Here is a 27,624-nt window from a genome sequence, read left to right as displayed (position 1 = left end):
TAAGAGGTTTGTAACAAATATTTAAACCTTTTATTTTCATAGTGGGTAACTTTTCCAAGACGGGCCCTGAAAAGGCCTTGTGAGTCGAATCACGGGGGTAACCCTCATTGTCTTCAATAAAATGAATATGTAGATTTAGATGAGAATGTAATGTTTTTGTTTTATACATATCTTAAGAGACATTTTTGTTTCATTTAGACACAAAATATAAAGAGGATTTTTCCCTGTTATAGGGACCCTAGATCAGGGAACGTATGGGTGTGTGGGTGTGTGAGTTTAACAAATTAGTTATCATTTGTATAATTATAAATCCTGTTATTTTATGTTTTTAGGAACGGACCATAAAGACCTCTCTCTCTATTTTGGTTCCTGAGATGTTTTTTGTTTGTTTTGTTTTTTCACTGTAAATGTGTTAAGGGAAATGTTTTACCCGGGTAACACAAGTAACACAAGCACTACCCCATACATCTTAAAAAACAAAGTAAACCAATCCATTATAAAATCTATATTAACAAATCGCCCTCACACAATATCACTCTATATAAAAAATAGTCGTGTTAAAATCAACAGAGGGCCCGCATGGCGTAACAAAATGGCCAACGTAATGTCAATCATAAAACACGTCACACAGATATGGGAGGGATAAAACACGTCACCGGATATGGGAGGGGCTTAGACGTCATAAATCAATTAAATGGGTCATAAAAACATTTTGACACTAGGTGTCATACCTTTACTACTATCGTTTCAGCACAAAACATGACTCCTGATATTGGCAAGCCTGTCTCACGAAAAAGGTGCAAAATTTCTCAGTAAAACATTTTAACACTAGGTGTCATACCTTTACTAATATCGTTTCAGCACAAAACATGAATCCTGACATTGACAAGCTTGTCTCATGAAAAAGGTGCAAGATTTCTCAGTAAATGAGAAAGCTCATGGCAGCAACTAGGTAAGATAGATAGCATGTGTTTTAAATTAACAAGTCATATATAAAATACATGTGTATGTGTTAAAAACTGTGAATATAAACATGTATTTTCTACATCACCTATTAAAACGCAGGTGTATATGTAAAAGGTGTGCAGTTTGCGTCCCGCGAATCAAATGTTAAATTAAGATAGGACCCTTGGTAAAATTGAGTTTGACACCTCTGGTCTAGTGTTGATTTTGATATCCCAGCTGCCCTAGCAATCTGGCGGTTGCACAGTAGAAACACGAGAAATATGTTTATGACCTGCTTTGCACGCTTGCGGGGGGAAAAAAAAAAACATCAATCTTCTCTCACAAATATTTTTGTGTTGGACAGAACAATTTCTTGTGAGGGTTTGGGCAATTCATACCTCTTATACGCGCCGCCCATGGCCTGTGGACATAACAGGTTTTACTTTACCCTGAAACCACTTTTCACTGTGTTTCTGATGACATCACAGTTTTCATACGCATCACTCATGATCTCACCGTTTTTCCTTTATGTTGACAGCATGACTTAGGATCCAGACTGAGGCTTTTGGCCAAGCCCGTGTCAGTCTTACACAGCATTTCAAAAGCAAACACCTCTTTAATTGATCAGAATTGGTCCTTTTTGTGAAAATTCCAATGGGATCCAATCAAAGCACCGCACGACCACGGAAACAGGAGGACCATCCTCGGAGAATGGCCTGGGTCGCAGATGAGAAGAAAACATCTCTCAAAAAGAAACTGGCCATCAATTTTAGTGCTTTTCACTTGTTTTGCTGCACTGCTAAAACAAGGGTGAAAAAATTTAAACCCCCTCAGAATTATGATTTCCCTAAAGGTAATTATTTTTCTTTGTTCTTAGAGAGCTGTGTGTTTATTTACCAATTTATTCAGTATCATTCATCATATAATTGATAATATTGTAAACTGCTGTAAATCAATACTGTATGTGAAAAGGTATGTCGAATATAAAATAACTAAAAAGTTAAATATAAAAATGACTATGAACTAGTAAAAATTATGCTGCAAAAGTGAGAATAATTTGTTCTGGTCAAGAAACTTTGTGTGCCATTAACCATAATGTTTAGATCTCCTTAAAATATGGTCCAAAGGCGTATTCATTTCAGAAGAGAACCACTTTTGTACTCATGATGTATTTTTATGGTTCGTTATGGAACATGTCATTATATCTGAATGGGAAGTGGCAACAGCAAGCCACGTGTTACCAGAAATAAAAGGTAAAAGATAAAAAAAAGAGCGAAAACAAACTGAAAACATGCAGTTATTATAAAAGGGATTTTTGGGAGGAAACCTGAGGAGAGAACAAAACAACATAGCTCAGAGGTTCCTGCAAATTATCCCAATTTCACTCTTTAGCAAGTATAGTATTGCTGTAGTTCAATATTCAGATTTTAGAAATTCACATTTTCATTTTAGCCTCATTGCGCTCTGCTCTCATTTGTAATTTCTTGTTCTGATGAAGGTTCTTCAAAGACAAGGCCCCTCAAGCCCATTCTCCCTGAAGAGAGGCTTAAAGAGGGCTTGGCCTTGATGAAGGACCCTGCTCTGGTAGAAATCCTTGACTCCCAGAAAACAGTCCTAAAAAAAACAATGGACAGGTTAGTCATTGACCATGATGGCGACACCAAAGACAATGGGGTAAGAAAAATTCTTATTATTTTTATATTAAAGATCTTGCACAAATATTGTACATTCTAATGGGGACATGACTTATTTTAATGTGCACAAAAAGAATAAGAAGGTATTTTTGTGCATTCCTTTTCAGACACCTCTGACTGCTGCTCAAAAACATCAAATGAAATGCGCAGAGCAGAGGAAAATGTCATTCAAGCTTCCTGCCAGGCGCCAGAAGAGAAACCCAGTGGAGCCGGCTCCTTATCGGTGGGACAAAGAGGATGATAAGCCAGACAAGACAGCAAATGTAAATCAAGATCTTAATTTGTATTTCTCATTGGGACCTTTAAAGGGTTCAGTACATTTGTCATACAGTGTGTGTGTGTGTGTGTGTGTGTGTGTGTATATATATATATATATATATATATATATATATATATATATATATTTTTTGTGTGTGTTTTTTTTAATGGTTTGAATTTTAGTCTAATGCAGTTGCTGTACATTCAAAATATCATTATACAGTGAGTGCACCATTGCTTCTGATTCAAGAACGTTATAGATCCCTCATGACACATGTTTATATCAGTTTAGTAGAAGAGCAGTTTTTAAGAAATCAAGTTCTTTTTTTTGTTTTTTTAACTTGTGAACAGCATCCTCTGCTGGTCCTCTATCGCCGGTGCCTGTTAAGCAGAATAGCGACATCAAACCTATTCTACAAAACGGTGCAGCCTGACTGGCAGCCACCTGCAGTGGTGGTCTCCAAGGAGGAAGAACCTGCCGATAAGGACACTGAGGCAGCTGGAGATTTCAGTGATGACCAGCCTGACATTACAGACACTGATAGTCTAAGTCTTGTCAGCTGCGACTCACTTGACTTTGTTTAAGCCCCCATTCCCCTATAGGGTCCTCAGTGACTCACCTAGTAAAATCACTGCCTTGTGGAGTGCAGGTGGTGTCATGCAATCGGAAGCTTGCTAATTCAAATCCTGGTTGCGTCAAGTTGCCGATCTTGGCTGGGGACCCTTATTGAGCGCATCATTGGCCACTGCGCTCCCACGGGTTAGGGAGGGAAAATCGGATGGGGTTGGTTCACCTCACTGTGCCACAGCAACCCCTGGGCAGGCACCTGACGAGAGCGGGCAGAGACCTGCCAAGCTTACTGTAACTCTTTCCTTCCACGGTTCAATAGCTTGGCCACATTCGCTGCTTAGGTTCGTCAGGTGTAACGTTGCGATTGGCTAGACTCCGTGGTCAGTATGTGGGTTGCTGCAGTGAGGTGACACTGAAATTGGGCATTTTAAATTAGGGAGAAATATTGGGCATTTCAAAATAGGGTGAATATCCAGGCCTTTCAAATTGGGAAAATAATATTTGGGCATTTCAAATTGGCATAATAACTGACTGATTGGGCACTCTAAATCTAAATCAAACATTGTCATGAATCCAGGCATTTTGTAAATCCTTTATTCCCAAAAGGAACCCCACCATTAACCAACGCACCTATCAGAAACCTGGACAACGAAGACAATCAGGTAATAAAAAGACTTATTTTTTCAATAGTTAAAAAAAGAAGAAAAAATCTTCCCATCTAAGTTCATAGAAAAGTTGCTTATGCGCAGTTTTATCAAGCAATGATGTCACAGCTATATGACAATAACAGTGACATCAAGCAGTGATGTCACTGTATTGTCATGTCATCTCGCACACGGTGCATTTTAGCTTCACGTCTTATTGTTGGATGAAGTAGCTCAAAAATCAAGTAATCCAACTTAATTGATACCATTTTTTTATATTATCATGCATCTCAGAAATAAGAATTTAAATGTTTTCAAATAAGCTCAGAAAGATCTCTATTGTACTGCCTTATAAATGTTCTTAAAACGCTTAAGATAGGTAATTGGTTACATTCTTTTAAGGAATCCACTGGCTGTTCTGAAAGCACCCGTGGCGGATTGTGCTGTCCATGGGTATCAATAGGAACCAAGTTTAGCCTCTTTGTTGTCCACTGGCCGTCCTGAGTCACCCGTGGTGGAATGTGCAGAGAAGAAGCAGCCTTCGTTTTTGCTGCCATCCATGGGTGTAAACAGTAGGAGCTTGATCACACAGCTAACGTAAGTCATGTTCTGTTTACTGTATGTGTTCCTCACGGGGACCATTAAGGGGCAGGATTACTTAATATAGAAGTGTAATCAGTTAAAAAGATGATTATGATTGGATGAATAGATAGAAATCAAGAGAAACAGAACTGGGTTAAACACAACAACAAAAAAGCATTTGAACTACTAATTAACTAATCAAACAGAAATCTCACCTGCTTTAAAATGAACTGATCTAGCTGATCAGTTGAGAGAGAATTTTTATAGGTCAAACAGTCCATGTCAAGCCACCTGAAATAATATTTTCAAATTTGCCCAGACAGACTTTATTTGTAAACTTAATAAGTTAATTTGTTGTATTGTTTTTCAGAATCCACTGGCCGTCCTGAGTCACGCGTGGTGGAATGTGCAGAGAAGAAGAAACCTTCTTTTTTGCTGCCATCCATGGGTGTAAACAGGGATCAAGTGGAGCTTCTTCCTTTGGATGAGGAGCTGGATCCTACAGATAATGTAAGTCATGTTCTATTTACTGTGTGTGTTCCTCATGGGGACCATTAATGGGCAGGATTACTTAATATAGAAGAATAATCAGTTAAAAAGATGAGTATGATTGGATGAATAGATAGAAATCGTTATTTTATTGATTCAGGCCGGATTGCCATGGCCTACCTCTTCGAAAAGTCATCGCAGCTTGAACGACAATATCATTGTATTAGGATCACTTTATTTCCTTATATATATATATATTATATATATATATATATATATATATATATATATATATATAATATTATTATGTATATATATATATATATATATATATATATATATATAAAACATTGAAAAAAAATGATAGGTAATTGGTTATATTATTTCAGAATGGTCCTGCATCGCTTGGACTGAGACAGCAGGACACCACAGCAACGATCATCTATTACATTATATCTGATGTGATGATCACATGCTGGACGGACAACCTCCTTAAACCACTGAGAACTGTGGCCCTCAAGCACAGTCTTGAGCTTTACCAGCTCTTCAGATTATTTTATTGCTGGTTTGTCAATAAAAAGATACCGTTCTTAGAAATGTGTGGGGTTCTGTTTTTTTGTTTTTTTTTAATGAAATACAAATATGCAGCATGTTAAGTGGTGGTGGGAGCAGGCCGATATTTCTATTGACCACTTTCTACAGTACAAGGGTCCCTTTCAAATCAGGCAAACAGGCTTTTCCGCTCAATATTAGCCTAATATCGATACCTGAAGTAAGTGTTAACAAAGTAATTATAACTGACACCTTTATGTCATTGTGTGAATATCATTTTACACTATGCTAGCTATGATTCCAGTAATAAGAGAATTACACGCATACACATAATGAGCAAGTTGATAACAGTTCCTTTCAGGTGTTTATTCATAATTAACCATTTGTACAAGATTTACTATATAATGACAAAAAATACTAATATGATATGAATCTATAATTTAAGGTAAAATTAGGAAAATGCTTCTCTCATACTGAACGATTATGGTGTAATTATACCTCTCCCCACCAGATGTCAGGCAACACATTACTGGAGTTTTGTTGTTCATCAGAGGTTTCATAAGCAATCCTTTTGACTTATACTCTTGATATAAGCCCTACACTCCTTGTTTAACACAGCAGTCATGTTTTTTTTTTTGTTTTGTTTTTTGTTTTTGTTTTTTTTTGTTTTGTTGGTATTTTCAACTTAAGTGATACAGTGACACTATTGTTTGCAACAGGATTGATGTATTTTTTCCATTGCTGGAAAGCTGTGGACAGCTGGCTTCAGGCCCTTTCTTTTACTCAAGCTATTGAGTAGCATCATTGTTCTTCTGGGATGAGAGTAGTCCAAGTGTGAAAGCTGTATTAGCAATGCGTAACTCTATATACCAGTCATTTTACTCCATGAGAGTTCAACTTTAATAAATGTACATTATGAAACCGTAAGTTTGTCTGTTTGTGCGGTTCTCACAATAGTTATTATCAGAAGTAATTGTGCAAAACTTATCATTTTCATTTGCATGCATTCACTGATTATTTTGGCAAAGGGTGACCAAAGGTTATGGAAATTAACCTTGTGTTTAATGACTGAGTCCTTGTGAGCAACTCACTCAAATAAACAGAACTCTCTGAACTAGAGGAATGTTCAAACACATTAGTATCAATGTAAGGGAAGGCAATTAAACCACTACTATTTTTCATTTCCTTTTGAGGCAGTTATATCACCAGCTGCAGTGCTGAGCACCAGAATCAGTCTATTTCCTTTCAGCATGGGCAACTGGGTGGTAAACGAGGGACTTTCCATCTTAGTCATTGTAAGTATTAGTAAAATGCATGTTTATAATTGTTATTTTTTATCATGGTTTAAAGTATGGACGTGTTAGCAATACACCTGCACATCTCTTTTGTTTCAGTTGGTATGGCTTGGGATCAATATATTCCTCTTCATATATTATTATATAGTCTACCTAAATGAACGGTTCTACTACACAAGAGTCCTGGTTGGAGTAAGTACGATTTTGTATATATTTTTAGTTCTTATTCTGTTATTCGTCAAACTGCAAACCAAGAAGCAGCCTGTCTGACAAATGCAGATTAAATCCTTTTGGAGCAATAGGCTTAAACGCTAGTAAATCAAAGTAAAATTGGAAACATATTTTGTGTAACAATTCTCTAATTTTTGTGTTAGAATTTAAATTAACCAATGCCATTTTAGAATTTAAAAAAATAAAATACACTTTCAGGGGAAAAAAGTGTTTGATTCCGCTATACCAGAAGTATTACAGTTAAATGATTAAGTACAGCTCTGTATTTACTTCATGTACAGTAATTCAGAGTCCAACTATTACATTTTTATTGCTAAATACATGCTGCTTCATTGTACCTTTCTAGGATGCCTTATCCTGGGCCCGGGCTCCGGCAGCCTGTCTGAATTTCAACTGCATGCTTATCCTCCTACCAGTCTGCAGAAATTTGCTGTCCTTCCTCAGAGGGTCTTGTCAAGTAAGAAAGATATTGTGTTGTGTTTTTTTGTTTATGTTAACGTGCTTTTATGTTGGTTCAGAGCTGCTCTTCAGTTCTAGTTGCCTAAAAACTGTAAACTATATGTTACTGATCAGCTACCTTTACATTAAGTTTACTTTTATATTGCTGGCAATACATCTGTACCTGTACACTACCTGCCCTGGTATAAAGACACTGTGCTACATGTGGCAGCTAGAACGAAAGAATAGTTCCAAAACTCAAGTGAAAGCACCTTACCAAAGACTTAAACAATTATTTAAGAAACTGCCAAATATCATAAAAGCGATACAGTAAAAATAAAAAATAAATCTGCTTTGAAGCTACATCTACATTATTTAAGTATTTATCATTGTTATTTGTTCAGAGCAAAGAGTTTCACATTTTGTACAGATAAGAATGCCTCTGGGGGTGCACCTCTTGTCGGGAAACTAAAGTTCCCCTGTAGTATCACTGGTGTCCCTTGATTCTGCCCCCCTGATTGTATTTTTTTAATGTTAGAATGCGCAGATGTTTTAATAGATGCTGCAATAGAAAAACAATTATTTTTTTCTCCCTTCGTGCAGTTCAAGCTCACTCCCATTGTCTAGCTCCAGTCAGAACATGTAGTCTACATTAGCAATCAGCATAGTAACAGGAGGACCAGTAATAATGTTAATACATCGAATGAATGTAAATAAAATGAATCTCGAAGCATGTGTTCAATGTTGTCCGTTTCCAGTCATAGTTATTTAAATGTAACAGTCTTGCACATTAGCTAAATCTTTCTAAACTATCGTGGGCTGGGTAAAGCCCCTCAGATTCCTGTTACAGAATCAACTGTCACGTTCCTCTCTATTATCACCTCTTTTTGAAATTCAGACTACATCACCCAACATGAACAGGTGAAAAGGGAATTGATAGTTCTATTAAAGGGATGCGATTTGCATTAAATAATTTCCTCTTTACTGTATCTTTAGTAATGCTGGGTTTTTGTGTATGGAAAGAAAGAAAGAAAGAAAGAAAGAAAGAAAGAAAGAAAGAAAGAAAGAGAACATATTGAGGAAACAATTTCAGAGTTACTTAGTAGTTTGGTTCTACTGTAGTTTTGTAAAAAAAAAAAAAAAAAAAAAAACAGGTTGGAGAAAAGAATTACGAAAATGCTATCATATGGTTAAATTACTGTATCGATAAAACTCTTTTCAGGTATGTTTCAAAGGTCAATAATACATAATTAATCATTGTAAGCTAAATTGACTTCATTGCGAAATGATTACCTCAAATGCTTTGACATTATATTCACCCAAATTCACGGACCCCCAAAAACATGATGCTGATATTCCATATTTTGTACTTTCTGGAGAGTATGAGGGACCAGACTTCCCATAAGATTCAGAAACTTGTAGATGTACAGTGGTGGGATGATACACGCTGGTGTGCCATGTACTGTGCCATAAATAAATATGTATAAGGAAGTGTGAAAGCTCAAGAAATTAAAAAAAAAAAAAAAAACAGGTGCATATTTGCAATAGGATAATGAAACCACAGGCAATACAGTAGCAGTGTATTTTTGCATGTTTATCTATGCAAATCTAAGTTTTCTGTGTCGTGTTTCAAATGCAAACAATATAACAATATGTGTGTGTGTGTGTGTATATATATATACATATATATATATATTTTATACTTATTTTTTACTTTTTTATTCTCAGATACTTGAATAAGTCTAGACATTGTGCTTTTACCTTTGCTGTCTTCTACGGTAGTCTTTATGGTTGCAGGAGTTTTTTTTTTTTTTTTTTTTTCAGTTTAATCTAGTTCCCTTTCATACACTATTGAAATCTAAAGCTGATTATTTGGAAAGGTTGCGATGGGTGTTTATGTTGAATAAAATCATATCTTCCACAGGGACTGCTTTCCGGGTTTTGAAATTTAAAGAAATAAAGAAATAAATTGGATGGTTTTATTTATAAGCCTAGGTCTACATGTATTTATTAGGTTACTGCACTATTTATTTTTATTTATTTATTTATTTTTTCGATTAGTTTGACCCAATTAGGGCTATCCTGAAGAATAATTCCAACTAGTCACCTTTTTACATGAAGGGATGTAAACTAATAAACATGGTCTATGGGTAGAATTGCACACAGTTATTGTTTTTTTAACAGTTTTGCCAACATAAGATTTATAATTGAGTGTTTGTGGATGTGTCCGAAAATATTATCATGGGAAAGAATATTGTATAATATTGAAAACTACAATAAAACACATATCTTAGATCTATTTATCAGACTATTATAAAATAAGAAATAATAATAAAATGCCACCATGACAATGTCCACCACCAAAGAAAGGCACCATTTCTTGCCTTTCACATTTTTAAAAATCCTTCCTGAATTATTCAATTCAAACATTTGAATGAACAAAATAAATAAGTATATAAGATAACTAAATGTAAATAGAGAAGTACTTTAATGTACAAAATGTATCTGTTGATATAAGGAGTTGTCCACAATTATTAACTAGAATCATGTATTCCGGTATCTGCAGCCATTACATTTGATGAAACCCAGTGCAGGCATTAAGAAAGGGTCCTCATAATCATGCAGTAAGAGGACAGGGAGTGAAAGATTATAGTGAAATGCAACCCAAAACATAGGAGGCTAGGATTGAATAAAAAGCTTGGTGAAGATTGATACAAAACCAAGGCAGTTACCATGTTCACAGTGTAGTGTGTGACAGACCATTACATGAAATGCATAATGTATATTATAATAATACATATCATAAGACATACTAGACACTGTACTTTATAGAACACTGATTCTATCCATGTAACATATATTATACTGCTGGAACAAACATGGTATTTTCATGTTCAGATATCTGTTCAGGATGTATTTGAGTATGTGTTAATTTGCACAGTGTTATTAAAGTGGAAATATTTCCCAGAAGTAAGAAAGACTTGCCTTTGCTCTTGTGAAGAAATTACAAAACAAAGGATGCCTACAGTAGTTACAGTTTCATCTGGACTTGTTTTATTGACAGCTAGCAGTAAATAGGAGACCAAGAGTAGCTGGTTGATCTTCTGTTTGTGTATCTATACAAATCCCACACAAAGTTATTTTTTTATATTGCTAATTTAGAAACAGGTTGTAATATGTATTTCTCATTTCTGACTGACACAGACATTTTTACCCCTTCAAATACATGTAAAAAATATTGATATTAGTCCCAGCATTCAATTATTATATATTTTCCTTACTAAAATTTATTTTACTGTGCAGTTAACTGCATTGTATATTATTATTACACCAAGACTGAGAAAATGTACCATAAAAAAACAACATAATAATAATAATAATAATAATAAATAATAATAATAATAATAATAATAATATTATTATTATTATTATTATTATTATTATTATTATTGTGCAATGAACTCCTGTCCAATGTATGTGAATCCTGAGCAGGTCATTGTTGGAACAGTGGATTTGGTCAGTGGTACTTTGAGAGGCGAAAAAAGACTATTTTGACCTATTAACAGATTTACTTCAAAGGTAATAGGAACCAAGTTCATACTGAGGTGATACAGTCAAAAAAAATGTATCCAAATCTGATTAATCGGTTCTACTGCTGTCATGACAAAGTAAAAAAGAGAGAATCAGATTGGTATTCTATGACCTTGACCTGGAGGTCAAAAGTCAAAGGTTTCCAACAATCCTTAGAAGGATGCCGTAATCTACCAGTGTGACAATGACCTCCAAAACCTACTTACTTTGCGAGTTATGGAGTGTGATAAATAAAAGCATAATTTTAGTATCCGCCCCACTATGCGGGCTGCATACCTGATAGAACAGTGAACATTTTTAAATTAAATAATATGTTACAATGATAATCAAGAACATACTTTACTAATAACGTACGTTATTTAAATAGTTGTAGCAAAACGTGGGGACAGCGCTACATTTTTCGGAACCCCACTACTTACTCTTTAAGCTATAACACCCAACAAAGATGGATAGAAGCTTGTGTGGTTTATAGCCATTGAAATACCATTGGGATTTTTTTGTATAAACTTTTTTTTGTTTGTTTGTTTGTTTTTAAGTGCTGCAGTCGGAGTATTACAAGACAGCTGGATAGAAACATCACCTTTCACAAACTGGTTGCTTACATGATAGCCTTTCACACTGGTAAAGTTGTTGTCTTTAATTTCTTTTAGATTAAATCCCTAATGCACTCACTCACTTTATTGTAATAAGGTTTTCTATTGTTAGTCCACAGTGTTTATCACAAATCAAACACTGTTCAGAATGAGTCAGTACCTTGTTTATAGTTGTAATGTTGAGCACTGCTGGTCGCACCCACATATTACTAAAGCCTTGCTGGTCGCACCCACATATTACTAAAGCCCCATTGTGTTTTAACTGTGTTTCGATGGATAGATAAAAAGAACCCACAATGTGTATAGTGTTAATCACAAATGAAATTCAATGGCAAGGATTCCAGGGATCTTTTATAATAATGTGTGATTCAAATGTGGTAGGGACAACTGATATGCTATGAAGATACAAACCTTGAGTGGCCTTTCTTCATTCCCAAACATTTCTTAATGTATGGGCATTTCTGTTCAAAAATGATCTATTCAAGGGATGAATAGTCTATACATTCAATATACATTTACATTTATTTTTCACTAATTACAAGCTTGAAAAGGTTAGAGTTACATGATAAAAATGATTTAAACTAGGTCCTGTATACTCCCAAAATGGTAGACCATGTAATTTGTGTTATAACAATATAAATACAGCAACTTATACCTGGAATCCATTGCATATTTTAATGTTATGTGATGAGATATAGGGTTTATAATAACATGTCTCTAACATGGCTATTTTTTTGTCCACAGCTATACACATTATAGCGCATTTATTTAACTTTGAGAGGTTCATGGATGCCCAGTTGGAACAAAATGAAACTATTGCATATGTGCTTTCACAGATTGGCAGTGGAGATAATAGGCCCTATTTAAACCCCATAAGAACAAAAGAAACAGTAAGTTTGTGGGGTTTTTTGTTTTTTTTTCCAATGTACATTTACAAGGTATAGTTTCACCTGCAATACCGTGTAACTAAATCTGTATCAAAGACAACCAGTCAGTAACCACTCAGGAGAACTCCTTCTACCAGTATGTTTATCTCATGCTAATTCACTTGCAAGCAAAAAACTGACACTTCGTGAGGATAGGATAATATCTAGCAGGACTAGTAGAGTCAATAGTTCTTCCTGTTGATGTCTTTGTATGACTGGTAAAAGAGTTTTTAAAAGAATGCATGGTGCATTCCAAAGAAGGGTCACCTCTTAATACCCCCACCACTGAAAAAATTCAAATAGGGATGTTTTATTACAACTCGTAACAGTACATGTCAGTTCTGAAAGGAAGTGGCATTGGGACCTGCATCTGCTAAGATCGATTGAACAGACCCCCACCTGTATGTATAAGACTATCTGTCAATGGAGAACCCTTTTTCAAAGGACCACTTCAGCAATCAGTGAGTGACATATATGATGATTTTGGCAGTTACATTTCACTGTTATGATGATTAACAATTTGATTTTCCTCTTAAAGAATCCAACACTTGTGGTTTTCACAACCGTGGCTGGTCTAAGTGGAGTTGCCATTACTTTAGCTTTAATCTTAATTATTACGTCATCCATGGAGGTCATCCGGAGGTCTTACTTTGAGGTCTTCTGGTTTACCCATCATCTCTTTGTCATCTTTTTCATTGGGCTGGTCATTCATGGAGTCGGGTATGTCAATTTAAGTAGTGTTCCAGAACCCAGATACCAACCACAGCCGCCACTGGGTTGATGGCTGTCATTTTTTTAATGTGCCCAAAAGGTTTAAATGAATAACAATGTATATGATATAAATAAATATCCCTATATATATATCATATATATTATGATAAGTTGAGAAATCATCCGTTTCAATTTGCTAAATTACCAAGGTTAGGGTAGTCAGGGGGAGCAGGTTTCTGGCTATGCCAAGTTGTCGGTTGTCGTTCTTGTCTGGGGATCCGTCACCTCCCCTCTACATGTGCCCAGGGAACTCAGACACCTGCATGGCTGACCTTTGTCTTCCAGAGGCCAGTAGCTCGTCAATATTTACTGTCAAACTCCTGGGTGTAAAGTGGTGATTGGCTCTGAGAAAATCAATTCAATTGGTTGCATTTTACAATATAGCAGGCTTGAAAGTTCCTTAGTGGTTCATACACTTAAGTTTTGAGAGTTAGGTTCTTCTGTGCTTTTTAAATCACTTTCATCTCATATCATTTTGTTTTGTGTTTGGTCTTTAGGGAAATAATACGTGGCCAAACTGCAATAAGCGTTCTTCTAAACAAACCAAGCGACTGTGCAGCTCAATATAAAAACTGGGGGAAGGTCCCTGAATGTCCCATACCTGAGTTCACAGGAAACCCTCCAATGGTATGTACTATTGGTTATTTGTATTTATACTCAAAACAAACTACAGCCCAGTCAGTTTGAGCATATGTCTTAGTATAAATATATAACAAAAAATGTTATCAATAAAACCTTAACAAAGCCATGTAAAGACTGTGCATATTACTGAGATTACATCACCATTCAATAACATAATGCACTCTGGTTTCATGTAGCACTGATTGGGCATTAGATTCTCATATATCACTCACTAACCCATGCATTATTGTGTCTTTCTCACCCTCTCTCTCTCTCTCTCTCTCTCTCTCTCTCTCTCTCTCTCTCTCTCTCTCTCTCTCTATATATATATATATATATATATTATATATATATAATATATATATATATATATATATATATATATATATATATAATGTATGTGTTCTTTATTTAACTATATTATAAACAATGTAGTATATGGTGTGTAAGATATAACATATAACTGATCTCATGTGGTGGATATTCACTTGTATAATACAGCACCCTATGCAGTATTCTAACTAAGCATTGTAGATTTTAATATGATGTAATTTTATACAAACGACTGATGCAATAATATAAATAAATAATACAAAATAAACTGTAAATTCATTAAGTTTTTTATTGTTGATTTTAGACATGGAAGTGGGTGATTGGCCCCATGGTTTTGTACGTGTTTGAAAGGTTGGTGAGATTCTGGCGCTCAAAACAGAAAGTTGTCATCACAAAGGTTTGTATTGAACTTTACTTGGTCAAAATTAGCAGTTTTATTTGGTTTGTTGCTTTAAATGCAGACAGTTCCATATTCAATTAAGGTTTCCAAAGTGCATACTTTTGTTCTGCATAAAACAAAAGTAGTCTATTGTCATTGAACTCCAAAGCGCTTTTAAGCGTTTCTATACATTTAAACATTGATAACAATGTAAATACACTGCAATTGTATGTGGCTACATTGTAAGTACACAACCACTTGTGTATATATAGTGTGAATACATTTTAGAGGAGGCTAACCTAACATTATCTGAACTCTAAACACTTTTTGTAATGACTAGGAATAGGTTGAATTTATTGTACGATGAGGAGAAAACTTTCAATGAATAAATCATCAGGGAATGGAGACATATTGATGGTGTAATCCATTTTATATGAGACCTTTGAATGGTGTCCTTTTGACCCGGGTGTACAAGGACAACGTGCAAGTAGGATAGGGTGGTTGTTTTTTTTTTTTTTTTTTAAACTTTTTCTATAGTTCCATATTAACCAAAACCTTTTCTTGTGGTTTTAGATAAGATAGTTGCTAGCAGATATGCCTTATTATTTAAATGTTGTTATTTTAACCTCAACCCTATTTAGTCAATTTAGTTCTGGTTTTCCAGCCTTATGTTTTGAAGAGTTAATAATGTACAAGTGTAAACTCCAAGAATTTTATAATTCAAAAAACAAAAGCAAAGCAAGATTGTAAAGCAGCATCACTTTTGTGTTAGTCCTGACCCGCACTCAAACACAATGAGATGTGTATTGTGCACTTTTTTTTAATGACTGTTCTTCAGCATATGAATTTATCATGCAAACTTTAGTACATGTATACTGTAACATAAAACAAATCTGTCTGTTGCCATTAAGGTGTTAGTCATGGTAAAATGTATAAACAAGTGTTCATCCAGTTCCAAGTAACTGGTTGATCTCAAAATGTTATCAAATCAGGTTTTAAAGGATCCTAACGATACAACATCAACAACATGAGTAGGTAACCCATTTCATACCCTCTGCCACACTTTTATAGTGGGCTAATACCATGGGCTTGATTGGCAAGAAAGCACAAATTATAAAAAAATAAGCATGGCACAGACACAGTGTGATGAATCTTTACAGTCTCAGCTGCCCTTGGTGGCCCTATACCCAATTGACAGTGTTATAGCCGCTGTTTCTGTTTCTTTATACGTTGTTGTGTTGCAGGTGGTTACTCATCCTTCCAAAACACTTGAGCTGCAGATGAAGAAGAAGGGGTTCAAGATGGAGGTTGGCCAGTATGTTAACCTTCAGTGCCCCTCTGTCTCCCCGCTGGAGTGGCACCCCTTCACCCTGACGTCTGCCCCGGAAGAAGATCACTTCAGTGTTCACATCCGAATCGTTGGCGACTGGACACAGCAGCTGTTTGAGGCTTGTGGGGGTGAAAAAAAGGAGTTCCAAGAAGCATGGAAGCTGCCAAAGTAATCATTAGGTTACGTTATTCTTTAATGAAGTCTGTAGTGTAGCAGGTGCAAAGGCAAAGACAACTGTAACACTACACTATAAAACTAACAGGAAACAACATAGTTGTAGGAAGGAGCAGTTGAATTATTGTTCTGTTTGTTTTTTAAAGTGTTATATTGTTCAAATGATTTCAGTGCTCCCTGAAAATGTGCCTTTGTGAGCATCAAAACAAGGTCGTTGGGTGTTATAATATTGTTAGACAGGAGTGTATGTGTTATATAGTTTTCAGTATTTGAAAACTATTTTCTATGAAAGCTTGGGAGCCTTATAAATTCTGGAATCTTTGTTAGATTTATTTGAAAAAATGTTCATAATGACCAGAGAATAGTTACAGATGAGTTCTTCCCTATAAGCCTTAATTACCGCTTAGATTTGAATACTATATGCAGTTGATAAAGGTTGAGACAGAGTGCCCACTATTGTGACAGAGTTTCCCTGTTATGGAAGGTGATTTTTCCTGCTGTTACTGGAGAGGGTTTTGGAAGAGGGAAGTTGTTCTAGTATTGTTCAATGTTGAAAGAGGGAAGTTGGACAAGAACAAAATGTTAATCGATTTCAATGACTGGTGTCATGAAGGAACCAAAATTAAAGACACCCACAAAAAACAAAACCTTGCAGAAATATTAGCAGATCACAGCATTACTGGAGTTGGAAACTACAGTGTTTTTATGTGTGGTCCTATTCTGCTAATAATCTCATGGACCATCATTACTTCTTCGTACAGAACCATTGCATTGTCATTGTGGTGTTAGTTATTGTAATGGTACAAGACCATAACAACAATTTTGCCCACTGGAAAGGAAAACAGTCTTATACCATTTGAGAAAGGGTCAGCTGTCCTCCCAACTCACCCTTACTGCCTGTATCCTTTTCCAGAATGGCTGTTGATGGACCCTTTGGTACGGCCAGTGAGGATGTGTTTCGATATGAAGTGGTCATGCTTGTGGGGGCTGGTATCGGAGTCACTCCATTTGCTTCTGTCCTCAAGTCGGTCTGGTACAGATACTTCAACAACGACACCAGTTTAATACCTAAAAAGGTCTGCTGTGAAAACTAGATTGCTCCATTAAAAAAATACCATTCTGCATGTCTGAAGAATACCACCTTAGTAAAATTAAATAAATATATTATACAAATTAGGTACATTTATTGTATCTGAAAATGTACACATTTACTACACAGTAAACTAGTGGTCCTTTTCAGTCCAGGGCTTTGTTCCAATCTAGTCAGTAACTTAATTAATCGACCCTTAGCCAGTTCAGTTATTTAATTTCAGACATGTCTGGAGGACCAGAGCTGGGAACCACTGCAGTAAACCTTAATGTATAGACATGCACTTGGCAGCACTGATAATCTCTGTCTTTATATTGCCCCCTGCCATAGTCATAAAACCATTACTACACTGCTCCACTCACAGAGATATACACATACTGTAAATATGCATTCCATTAATTGATTCCATGTACTGAAAGCTGCTTGAGCAGCACATTGTCTATGGTAACAGAGCAGAAGTACATTGCACACAGCAGGTGGGTTGTTCACATAGTGTTCAAATAATCAGTGTTTTTCTGTATTTAGAAACCAAACATGTAGATCATTAAGGGGTGCTATGAGATGGAGCTGATCCGTGAGAGAGCTGTTAAGTTGGTTTGTCACCAATTGGTGATCGTGACGCTGCAGTACTAATGTTTACATTTTGTCACATCTTTGCTATAAACTGCAGATCTACTTCTACTGGCTGTGCAGAGAGACCAGTGCATTTGAGTGGTTTGCTGATCTACTGCAGTCCCTAGAGACTCAGATGCTGGAGAGGGGCAACGCAGACTTCCTAAGCTACAGAATCTATCTGACTGGCTGGGATGAGGCTCAGGTAGCAACTTATTCTCACTGTTATATGATTTATAAAGGTTTATCATAATGAAATCATAAGTGTAATACACCGCAGTGAAAACATGGTTAAGCATAGGTAAGCATTGTAAATGCCCAGAGATATGGTAAAACATACTAGATAAATTATAAATATAATGTTTAAACATGGAAAGACTGTATGCTGTATTGCCGCACATAAAGCAAGCACTTCTGTTTCCAAAAATAATAGCACCCATAGACAGCAGTTAAAAGCATCTGTACTCTCAAGGCAGTTTGACGTTCCAGTCTGTGCTTTCTCCTCCGGGTTGGTCACCCATGCTTCAAAAAATAGCTGTGCAGCATTGTTGTGCAGTATGTAAATGTTTAAGAAAAGAGAACTAGTGATCGAAGGGGGTTGAAAGCTGAAAGGTGCTATTTCAAGCATTACTAGATTTGTTACTAGTTCCTTATTTTTTCGCTCTGTTTCATTTTGTAGTTTCATTTTAACTGTAGTCTGTGTTTTTTTTTTAGTTTGAACTGCTAAAATAATTTTATATCATCTACACCTTCAATACATTCCAGGAAATAAAAACGCTATGTCTAACTGGAATTTCTGTCCCCGCAGAAACCTGAAACTATAATTTTGAATAGGTTCTTTCCATTTACTAATTCACAGTTACCATGGATACAGGGGTGGCAGAAAACACATTTGCAAAACCCTTAATAAAAAATGCAGCTTTCCCTAATGGTATAAAATATGTCTTTATGCTTTTTTTTTTTTTTTTCGCAACTATGCCCAAAGATTGTATACACACAACATATCTCAAACCCCTGTTGAAAAAAAACCCATCATCAGGCCTGTAAAACCTACAAAAAGGTTACAAGACTTTACCCTGAGGGTCTCACAGATTCCACACCTACACTTTAAAAATAAATGCTTTCTCTGGGTTTGCCAAGCACACACCCATGTGTTCCTGTCACGGGTTCTTTTGTCGAGACTTGTGTTTGGTATTGCTATATAACCACAACTTCATGCTACTTTTCCTTAATCCTCAATCACTTAAAGCTGGGACTCTCCATCCATTGTGAAGTTTCTTTCCTCCACTTACAGCTGCATCTCCCTTTCGGGGGTCAATGGCTCCCATCACCTGGCCTCCATTGACCTATGTCAGCGGTCATAGATCTTGTCTCATAGGGATGGCTCTTTTCATGGTGAAACACCCATCCTGCTATTCCCTTAAATAAATGCTTAATCATGCTATCAGCCCACTTATTGAATAATGAAACAAGGATACGACACAGCATACAAGGGGGTAACAGTTTAGTGACAACAAAAAAAGCTTTTTTCCGTTCAGTGCTTTCATGGAATTGGATGGTATTTCTATTTAGTGTGAATGACAGCTTTTCTCACATTGCAAAAAACACAAAAAAAGTATATGATGACTAAAAGTAATTGTAGCTAAAAAAAATACTTTCATAAGATGTCTCCACTATGCACAGCCATTCATTATGTAGGCCTCAAATGTGCAGTTTTGAAAGAAACATAGTAAAGCAAATATGTACAGTAGTGTGCACATTTATTAGAACACCCCTTTGCTTCTTTAGCTTTGATTTGCTGTGCATATGAAAGCAAACCACTGGAACTGGAAATCTAGGAATATTGTCAAAATAGGCAAATTAGTGATTGTCTAATTTAATTGATGACTTTAATAGGCAACAAAATGTAATTCACTTAAAATAGTAAGAGAAATGGTCAAATGCATGAGACTTTTTAGAAGTTGTTTAAGGTTTCTCATTTAATTTAATCTTTATTTTACCAGATATGAAGATTGAGAACAAATTCTCATTTACAATGATCTGGCCAAGAGGCAAACATCACAGCTGCACAAAGAAAATAAATAAAATATAGAAAAAATAAATAAGCAAATAAATAACACATTAACAAGTACATACACATGCATCAGACAATAGTGAATTCAGATTCCGATTAGAAACATCCTCCGAAACAAAATTCTAGTTTTAATTTGATTTGAAATTCATTCCAGTCATAAGCAGCCGCAGACTGAAATGAATTACACCCAAAAACAGTGGACAGTCTGGGAAGAACCAATCTAATAAATGAATCTGTTCTTAAATTGTAAACTGCAGCAGGGGACTGTAATATGTTGTGCAGACATAGTGGGGTTAACTAGTCAGGGTTCTATAAACTAACCTAAGTCAATGATCCAATCGCCTAAAGATCACAGTGATGAGTAAGATAAGAGCACCATTTATAAATCTTACAGCACAATGGTATAAAGCATCAAGCTTCTCCAAAGCAGCTTTTGAGGCCATTTTACAGACAACATCACCATAATCCAGTACTGGAAGAACAGACATCTGGACTAGAGTATGCCTAGCGGAATGTGTAAAACATAATTTATTGCAAAATAGAAAAACAATTCAAGATTTAACTTTATCAATATGGGTTTTAAAAGACAAAGCACTGTCCCATTAAAGATGCCTAATTAAAGTGGTCTAACATTTTCACATGAGGGCCTGTTGTTGCTATATTATTGATAGCAGGTGTGCACATTTCGTAATACAGAGACAGTAGCAGAAGCAGTGTGTGACTTCAAAAACGAAGCTGCTACTGTAGTTTTAGATGGGTGGGGTCACAAATAAGAGAATGCTTTACCACACTTGTTTTAGTTAGTTATATTCACTCATATTCTATTACCAGCCTGAGCAAAAGGAAAATGTATTCATTCATAGGCAATTTAAACACCATTAAAGGCGTGCCAACCAAGGGTTTAAAATGATTGTATTAATATTACCACTGCCCTGCGTTTGTTCAGTTGATCTTTTGGCTTTTATTCTCAATTAAGAATATTCTGATATTTCAAAGACCAGTTTCATTTATTATGGAGACGGTTTCCCTCCAGGTGCTTGAATTCGTCTGTTTAAGCTTTGTTGTTTTTGTTTTTTAAAGGCCGTTCACTTTACTGTCCATCACGAAGAAGAGAATGATCCGATAACAGGACTCAAGCAGAAAACGCTTTACGGCCGACCCAACTGGGAGAACGAATTCAAAACCATTGCAGGCAACCATCCAGGGTAAGCTCATTATAGAAAATGACCGTTTGCAGCTGATAAATATACTGTTTTTTGGGGGGTTTTTTCTCATCTGAATACATGTTGCTATCATCTTATTTACCTTGTATATATATTGATTGTTTAAAGTGACCCCGTATACCTTATACCTGCCCCAGCCCCCTTTTAAAAGCTCAACCTTGTAAATTCGCATTGTAATTTAGAAGTGTACTATGCTTGTACTTTTCATTCACCTACCATGTTTCCTTTAAGTATTTGAACCTATTAATCTGTGATTTGCCATGCTTTAACATTTACTATGCTTTACTATACTTTGCTATGCTTTTACGTTAATACAGCCCACTAAAGTTTTATAAAGCCCTGTTCAGAGGATACTTGTGATGCTACATGTGTTTTCCATTTACATAACTGATGCTGGAAGCCTTGGAGGGATGTGAGTTACCTTCTTCCATTAACTGACAGTAGTCCTAGTTGAATCTGGCTTATCTGAAGGAACAGACTTTATCTCCCACGATGTTTACCTGGTAGAGTTCACTCCCAATCAGCAGGCCGGGATTGACGGATTGCATGGCAGGTTCCCATTTTCTTCTTCCACAGGAAAAGATGTAACTTGTCACAGTTACTGCAATAAAACACAGTCTGTTATGAGTATAAGGCAATGGATACATCCATGAGTTTAGTTTAATTGGCATGTTTTTTGTTTTTATTTTGTTTGTTTTTCACCAGTACCAGGATTGGAGTGTTTCTGTGTGGCCCTGAGGTTCTTGCAAAATCCTTGAGCAAGCAGAGCATCAACCACTCAGATGCCGACCCACGAGGAGTGCACTTCATCTTCAACAAGGAGAACTTCTAACAGCTGCCCGATCTAGGAGGTGGAGTGGGAGAGTGGGTCCTCTACTTGCTTTGGTTCTTAAATATTCAGCCTGTTCAACTGTGAGCTGCTGCCTACAGCAAACATGCTGGCAGTGACCAACATGGTGCATTGCTTGTACAGATAATAGTGTGTTGAACCTGTTTCATTGCAAGTGTAATGCTAATTATCTGGGAAAGTGTGCAAACTGGTTTGAAGGATGTTATGGCATAGTTTTGGACTGTAACACAATATGGTTTCCAATGTTTAGCTTATTTGGTTTGTCAATGTTTAGTTAGTCTAAGCTTTTATTTCATTTCTAAAACCCAAACTTAAACTTGTGCTTTTATCAGAATGTTTTCTGTTGGGATGCAAAGCTATCACTGTAGCCCTACTATTTGTGTATGGCCTGCATTGGTAAACTTGACATAAAAGGCCACATGTGTCTTTTTGTTTTATTTTGTACTGTATTTAAATGTGGGTAGGTATAGATGAGCCTGATGTTGACTTGTATAAATGTACTTAAAAAACTGACCAGGAAAACACGGATAATTCGTTGTTTAAAGTGTTTAAGTTGAAATAGACTTTAAATGACTGTGTAAATCCACTTTCTAAATCTTTAGAATAAAGCATTTAAACAGCAAGATCTTGTACATCCAAAATGTAAGTTACAGCTAATGTGTTTTTTGTGGAGCTCATATTCACCTATCTACTATCAAAGACATGGAGTCCCATTTTTCACTGTGCTGCAATAATAAGGCATGACATTTTTTTTTCCTGTGTATTTTAATATTTGCTGCTTTGCTACATGTAAAAAAGCCTGCTGAAATCTGGTATTACAGGCTTGAAAGCAGTTTTAAGCAGCCATTATCCTCATCTATTTGTCATACTTCAAATTTAGAATTTACAGTCGTGGCAGGGATATGTACACATTTTTTTTTCCTGTGTATTTTAATATTTGCTGCTTTGCTACATGTAAAAAAGCCTGCTGAAATCTGGTATTACAGGCAAGTTTTAAGCAGTCTTCATACTTCACATTCAGCAAAAGTCTACAATATATATCAATGTTATGAGCATCAACATTTAGCAATCTTTAATTCCTTAATTAGCCATTTAGCAATCTTTAATTCACATTGATCAGAATCTTCAAAAACTTGTGATCACAACAACTAAAAATAAACTATACATGAGCAGCTAATATGAAGTGTTGTAGTAGCTAATCTATTTTTTTTTTCATGAATATGTGACATGATGTTCTGTAGATGGCGTGGGGTGACAAATTTGTTATTCTTTTTTTCTGTGGTATGTTGATGGAGATTAAAAAAAAGCTTTATACAGTATATTTTTTAAATGATTATGATATTAAGACTTAAGATGCCTTTATTATACAGAGCACAACAAAAGCTTGTGTAGGGGATTTTGTATTATTTATACTCAAAGCATTGCTTTATATAAAAAAATACAAAAAAAAAGATGTTATGTACTGCTAATAGGAAAATAAATCATTTTAAATGTTATGCCTACAGTACACAAAACGAACTGCCTTTAGACTGTTGAAAAAGTTATTTTTAACAGTGTTTCCTTTTGAATGAACAAAGTTTAGTCACCCTCTCTAGAATGTCCCTGAGCTCCCACTTATGATTACACAACAGTCCTGAACTAAGACATGCAATAAAGCATCCCTGCGAGATACTGCACTTTGGTACATAGCGATATACAGTACAGAGGTTATCACTATCAAATTTATGGAACAATAAAACTCTACTTGATATTTTCTTGACAGTTTTCAGTTATGGATCAATACCTGACTGATTTATAAATGTATTAGTTCTTAATACAATATTACATACATCAATTTTTGCTTTCTTGCATTGCATCTGGAAAGAACCACTGAAATAGTTAATGTTTTCTTAGGGGGGAAGATTTATGTCAATCTGTATTCTGCATTTAATTACTGTGCGATTAAGTGTTCACTTTTCAAAAGTAAACTCAGCAAACTCATGACTCCAAAACAAGAATCTGGTGCACTGTTAAGAGTCAATTCACAGGGCGCCTGCCAGGACTATAGGGTAATACAGAGAAGGCAGAAATGAGGTGTTAGTGCTACAGTAACGGGCAAAGGGGGGCCCGACTTAGAGAAGTCGGGTGAACTGCGGCCCAGACTTCTGAACAGACTGAACAGACAGCCATCCTCTACGGATGAGAGGGCTTGTTCTGAACAGACAGCCATCCTCTGCAGATGAGAGGGCTTGGTCTTGAAGGCTGCACGTCCGGGGATCTGAAAACATTGCGGGGTGAGAATAGGTCTCGCTGAGACCTGAAAGGACGTAATAGTAAAGGGTTCCTCGACCCATGTAGTGCTGCCCTCGAATGAGGTGAGACTGCGGTCTCTGAAGCCGGGAGCGGAGGGGTGTCTCATAAGGAACCTGTAAGGGAACAAGAATAGATGGGTTAGTTGGGACTCGAGCACTGAGAGATTAAAGCAGGCCACGTCCCGAAATATTAAATACAGGATAGAGCCTCATTGTGATGAGGTAAGATAAGCGCATGAGCTGCAAAAGGATAGTGTGGCTTACCACCCAAAGAATGGACCCCCGGCCCCCTGCAGAACATTGCCATGAGACAGACAACAGAGCACGTGCCAGTGCATAACAAAGATTCAAGGATGAAATGACATACAAGACAAACAAAGGGGTTAGAAGGGTTAGTGTGTAATAGTTTAGGTGTTTACCTGCCATTCAGATGAGAGAAAAACAACCCCTTTTAATTAGGGTAAATTCAGAGCATCTGAAGAATCCGAAAAAGCAGTTAGACACAGTACTTCCATCGTCAGGTCATTAAATGGACAGGAGCAGCCTTTCCTGAGGGTGGAAATTAAGGAGTGAAGGATATCTATTGATATAGGAAGCCGGGAGGGAGCTGTGGGGGGAGCGCTTGAGGATTCCTGTGTCAAGCAAACTGATGTGATGGATAGGAGTGTTGGGGAAAGGATGGAGTTGAGGTGGTAGAAATACTGAATTCCGGAGATGTAGGCTTTAATGGTAGTGGGGTTAAGTGAAGAGAAACCCTTGCATGGGCGATGAAGGCTAGAATCTATTGCTCATTAAACGGGATGGGATGTATTTGCAGAAAGTTGTAAATGTTTTCCATCCGGTGGTGTACGATACTGGGGCTAAGGCTGTAGCCATGTAGTGACAAGCAGATTGAAAAAGGTTGGAGAGTGTTGATTTAGTTGAACAGCAGATGTCACCGTTGTAGAGTTTAACGAGGGTTGAGGTGGCAGCTGGAGCTGAACAAATATATGAAATCGATTGCTGAGTAAGCTCAGCGCCCTTTGTGCCCGATTCTGGAAACAAGAGCAGAGAGATGAGATGCCGACCATTTCATGTGTTAGTTAATACAGGATCGATCGTCAGCTTGCTACCACCATGTCTGCTTGGAATGGAAATGGTGAACTCACATTCAGAGATTTGGGTTTCATAACTCCAGTCATTCTCCTAATAGTGGAACTCCTTAACTCATAATCAAGACAGATTTCCAGTCTCGCACCATGTCTCTTACCATGTATTAATGCTCATAGTATTTGAGAGGACACATGACCAGATTGCTGAGGAAGTCAAGCCCCCTCGTATTTTCCGATTAGATGAGGATTAGCGTTAGCCTTTACTACGGAAATGGCTGCCATGATCTGAGTATTGAAGGAATGCTGGAGCGTTGGAAGCTCTGGAGGAGGGCAGTTGCAGATTTAAACATTGAACTAAAACAACTTTTGCATGCTGCAATAGTTAGTGGATCTGAAGAGGGAGCCGAGATCTTCTGTGCTAAGGAGCAATTAACAGTCGAGGGCGGGATCTGCTGAATAGTGCAGAGAACTGAAGAAGTAAACAAAGTGCTGTCAGTAGTGTGCAGTGGCCTGCTGTAGAAAGCTGAGATCTTCTGAAGCGGTTATCTGTAATAGTGAGTGATGGACTGCCATCAGTAGTGTGCGGTGGCCTGTTGTAGAGAGCTGCTGAATTCGGTGGATATACAGTACTGTGCAAAAGTTTTAGGCAGGTGTGAAAAAATGCTGTTTTGAAGGCAAAGGGTGGTCACACCAAATATGGATTTGATGTAGATTTTTCTTCTGTTCACTCACTTTGCATTTAGTTAATTGATAAATATAATCTATTAACATGTCTATTTTTGAAAGTATTCTTACTTTACAGCATTTTTTCACACCTGCCTAAAACTTTTGCACAGTACTCTATGTATTTGAGTTTTAAAGTGGTTTAGATGGAGCCGTTGATGGGGCTGGCTTTGGGCAGGGATGAAGAATGCATAGCTCTGAGGCCACTGCAGAACCTGAGGATGAAGAATGCGTTGCTCTGCTTTGATCAGAAGCAGTCTATGAGTGTATTTTCCATTGTGGGGTAGAACGACACTTTGACTGAAACGTTGATAATCGTAGAACATGGTTTCCTGACTGGCAACTTACTTTGAACGAAAAGATGACTTTGAAAGTTGAATTAAGTGCCTTGAAGAAGTTTGTCTGCAAGTTTAAGCTATATGAAGTGCCTCATTGGGATTGCAGGAGGTTGTTGCACAATTGTTTGCCAACCAGAATTTTGAGGCAATTTAGTTGGAGCCAAAGATGAGGCTGCTTTCAGGAGTGATGTAGAATGCATTGCTGTGAGGCTGCTGCAAAACCTATTGATTAGATCAGGTGCAGTCTATGGGTGTATTGTCCATTGCAAGGTAGGAGGCTGCTTTGACTGAAATGTTGATAAATCGAAGGGCATGGTTTCCGTACCTGACTGGCAGTTTACATCAAATTAAACGTTAACATGACTTTCACAGTGAAAGGACCAGCTAAAATATAGAAGTTATTATGCTGCCATCTGGATGTTATGATTAGAATAAAACCATTGGTTTTAGAAAATGCTGCAGGGTAGAATAGATGTGATTATTGTGATCAATAGTCCATGTGATTTGAATGTTTATCCTAAATGCTCTGATGCTGTATCATGCCAACCTGAAATCTGGCGATCTTCTATTTTTATTTTTCACATACCTCTTTATAGATGTGCATACTGATAAATCCTCTCCTGATCACTTGTTTTATCACCAAACTCCTCAATAATGCGATCCAAGTCATTCTTTTATTACTATAACATCTCAAACAGCTCTGCAAATATCTGTGATATTCTTTGAGAGCTGGATGCAGAAGCAGCTAGCTCCTTTGTTTGTGTCCGTGTTATATTTGTGGTGCAGGAGCTATCTGTATTGCTCAGATACACCCACTTTTTTTTGGCTTTATTCTGCTCCTATCGGTTTCACATGGCCATTGAAAGGTTTTCTCTGCTTTTTCCAGAGAAAAAATGACTAGAGGCCTGTGCTTTA

At 36.6% G+C, this 27,624-nt stretch overlaps 1 protein-coding gene and 1 long non-coding RNA gene across 2 annotated transcripts; both read left to right on the top strand.

Annotated features, from left to right (window-relative positions):
• The first annotated feature begins 3,149 nt into the window (after window positions 1-3,149).
• LOC121320336 lies at window positions 3,150-5,198 on the top strand. Its single transcript, XR_005950831.1, has 3 exons — window positions 3,150-4,130; window positions 4,515-4,709; window positions 5,065-5,198. It is a non-coding gene; the product is annotated as an uncharacterized LOC121320336 (long non-coding RNA).
• A 1,682-nt stretch (window positions 5,199-6,880) lies between these two features.
• LOC121320617 (cytochrome b-245 heavy chain) lies at window positions 6,881-22,889 on the top strand. Its single transcript, XM_041259100.1, has 13 exons — window positions 6,881-7,030; window positions 7,130-7,222; window positions 7,608-7,718; window positions 11,827-11,911; window positions 12,628-12,773; window positions 13,348-13,529; window positions 14,078-14,207; window positions 14,839-14,931; window positions 16,158-16,411; window positions 17,331-17,493; window positions 18,178-18,324; window positions 21,274-21,398; window positions 22,122-22,889. Exons 1-13 carry the CDS (start codon window positions 6,986-6,988, stop codon window positions 22,246-22,248), a joined length of 1,701 nt encoding a protein of 566 aa, XP_041115034.1. The 5' UTR covers window positions 6,881-6,985; the 3' UTR covers window positions 22,249-22,889.
• The last annotated feature ends 4,735 nt before the right edge of the window (window positions 22,890-27,624 follow it).

This window comes from Polyodon spathula, chromosome 9 (genome assembly GCF_017654505.1).
Source record: "Polyodon spathula isolate WHYD16114869_AA chromosome 9, ASM1765450v1, whole genome shotgun sequence".
Lineage (NCBI taxonomy): Eukaryota > Metazoa > Chordata > Actinopteri > Acipenseriformes > Polyodontidae > Polyodon > Polyodon spathula.
The sequence above is the reverse complement of the archived record's forward strand: the minus strand, read 5'-3'. Positions and strand labels throughout refer to the sequence as shown.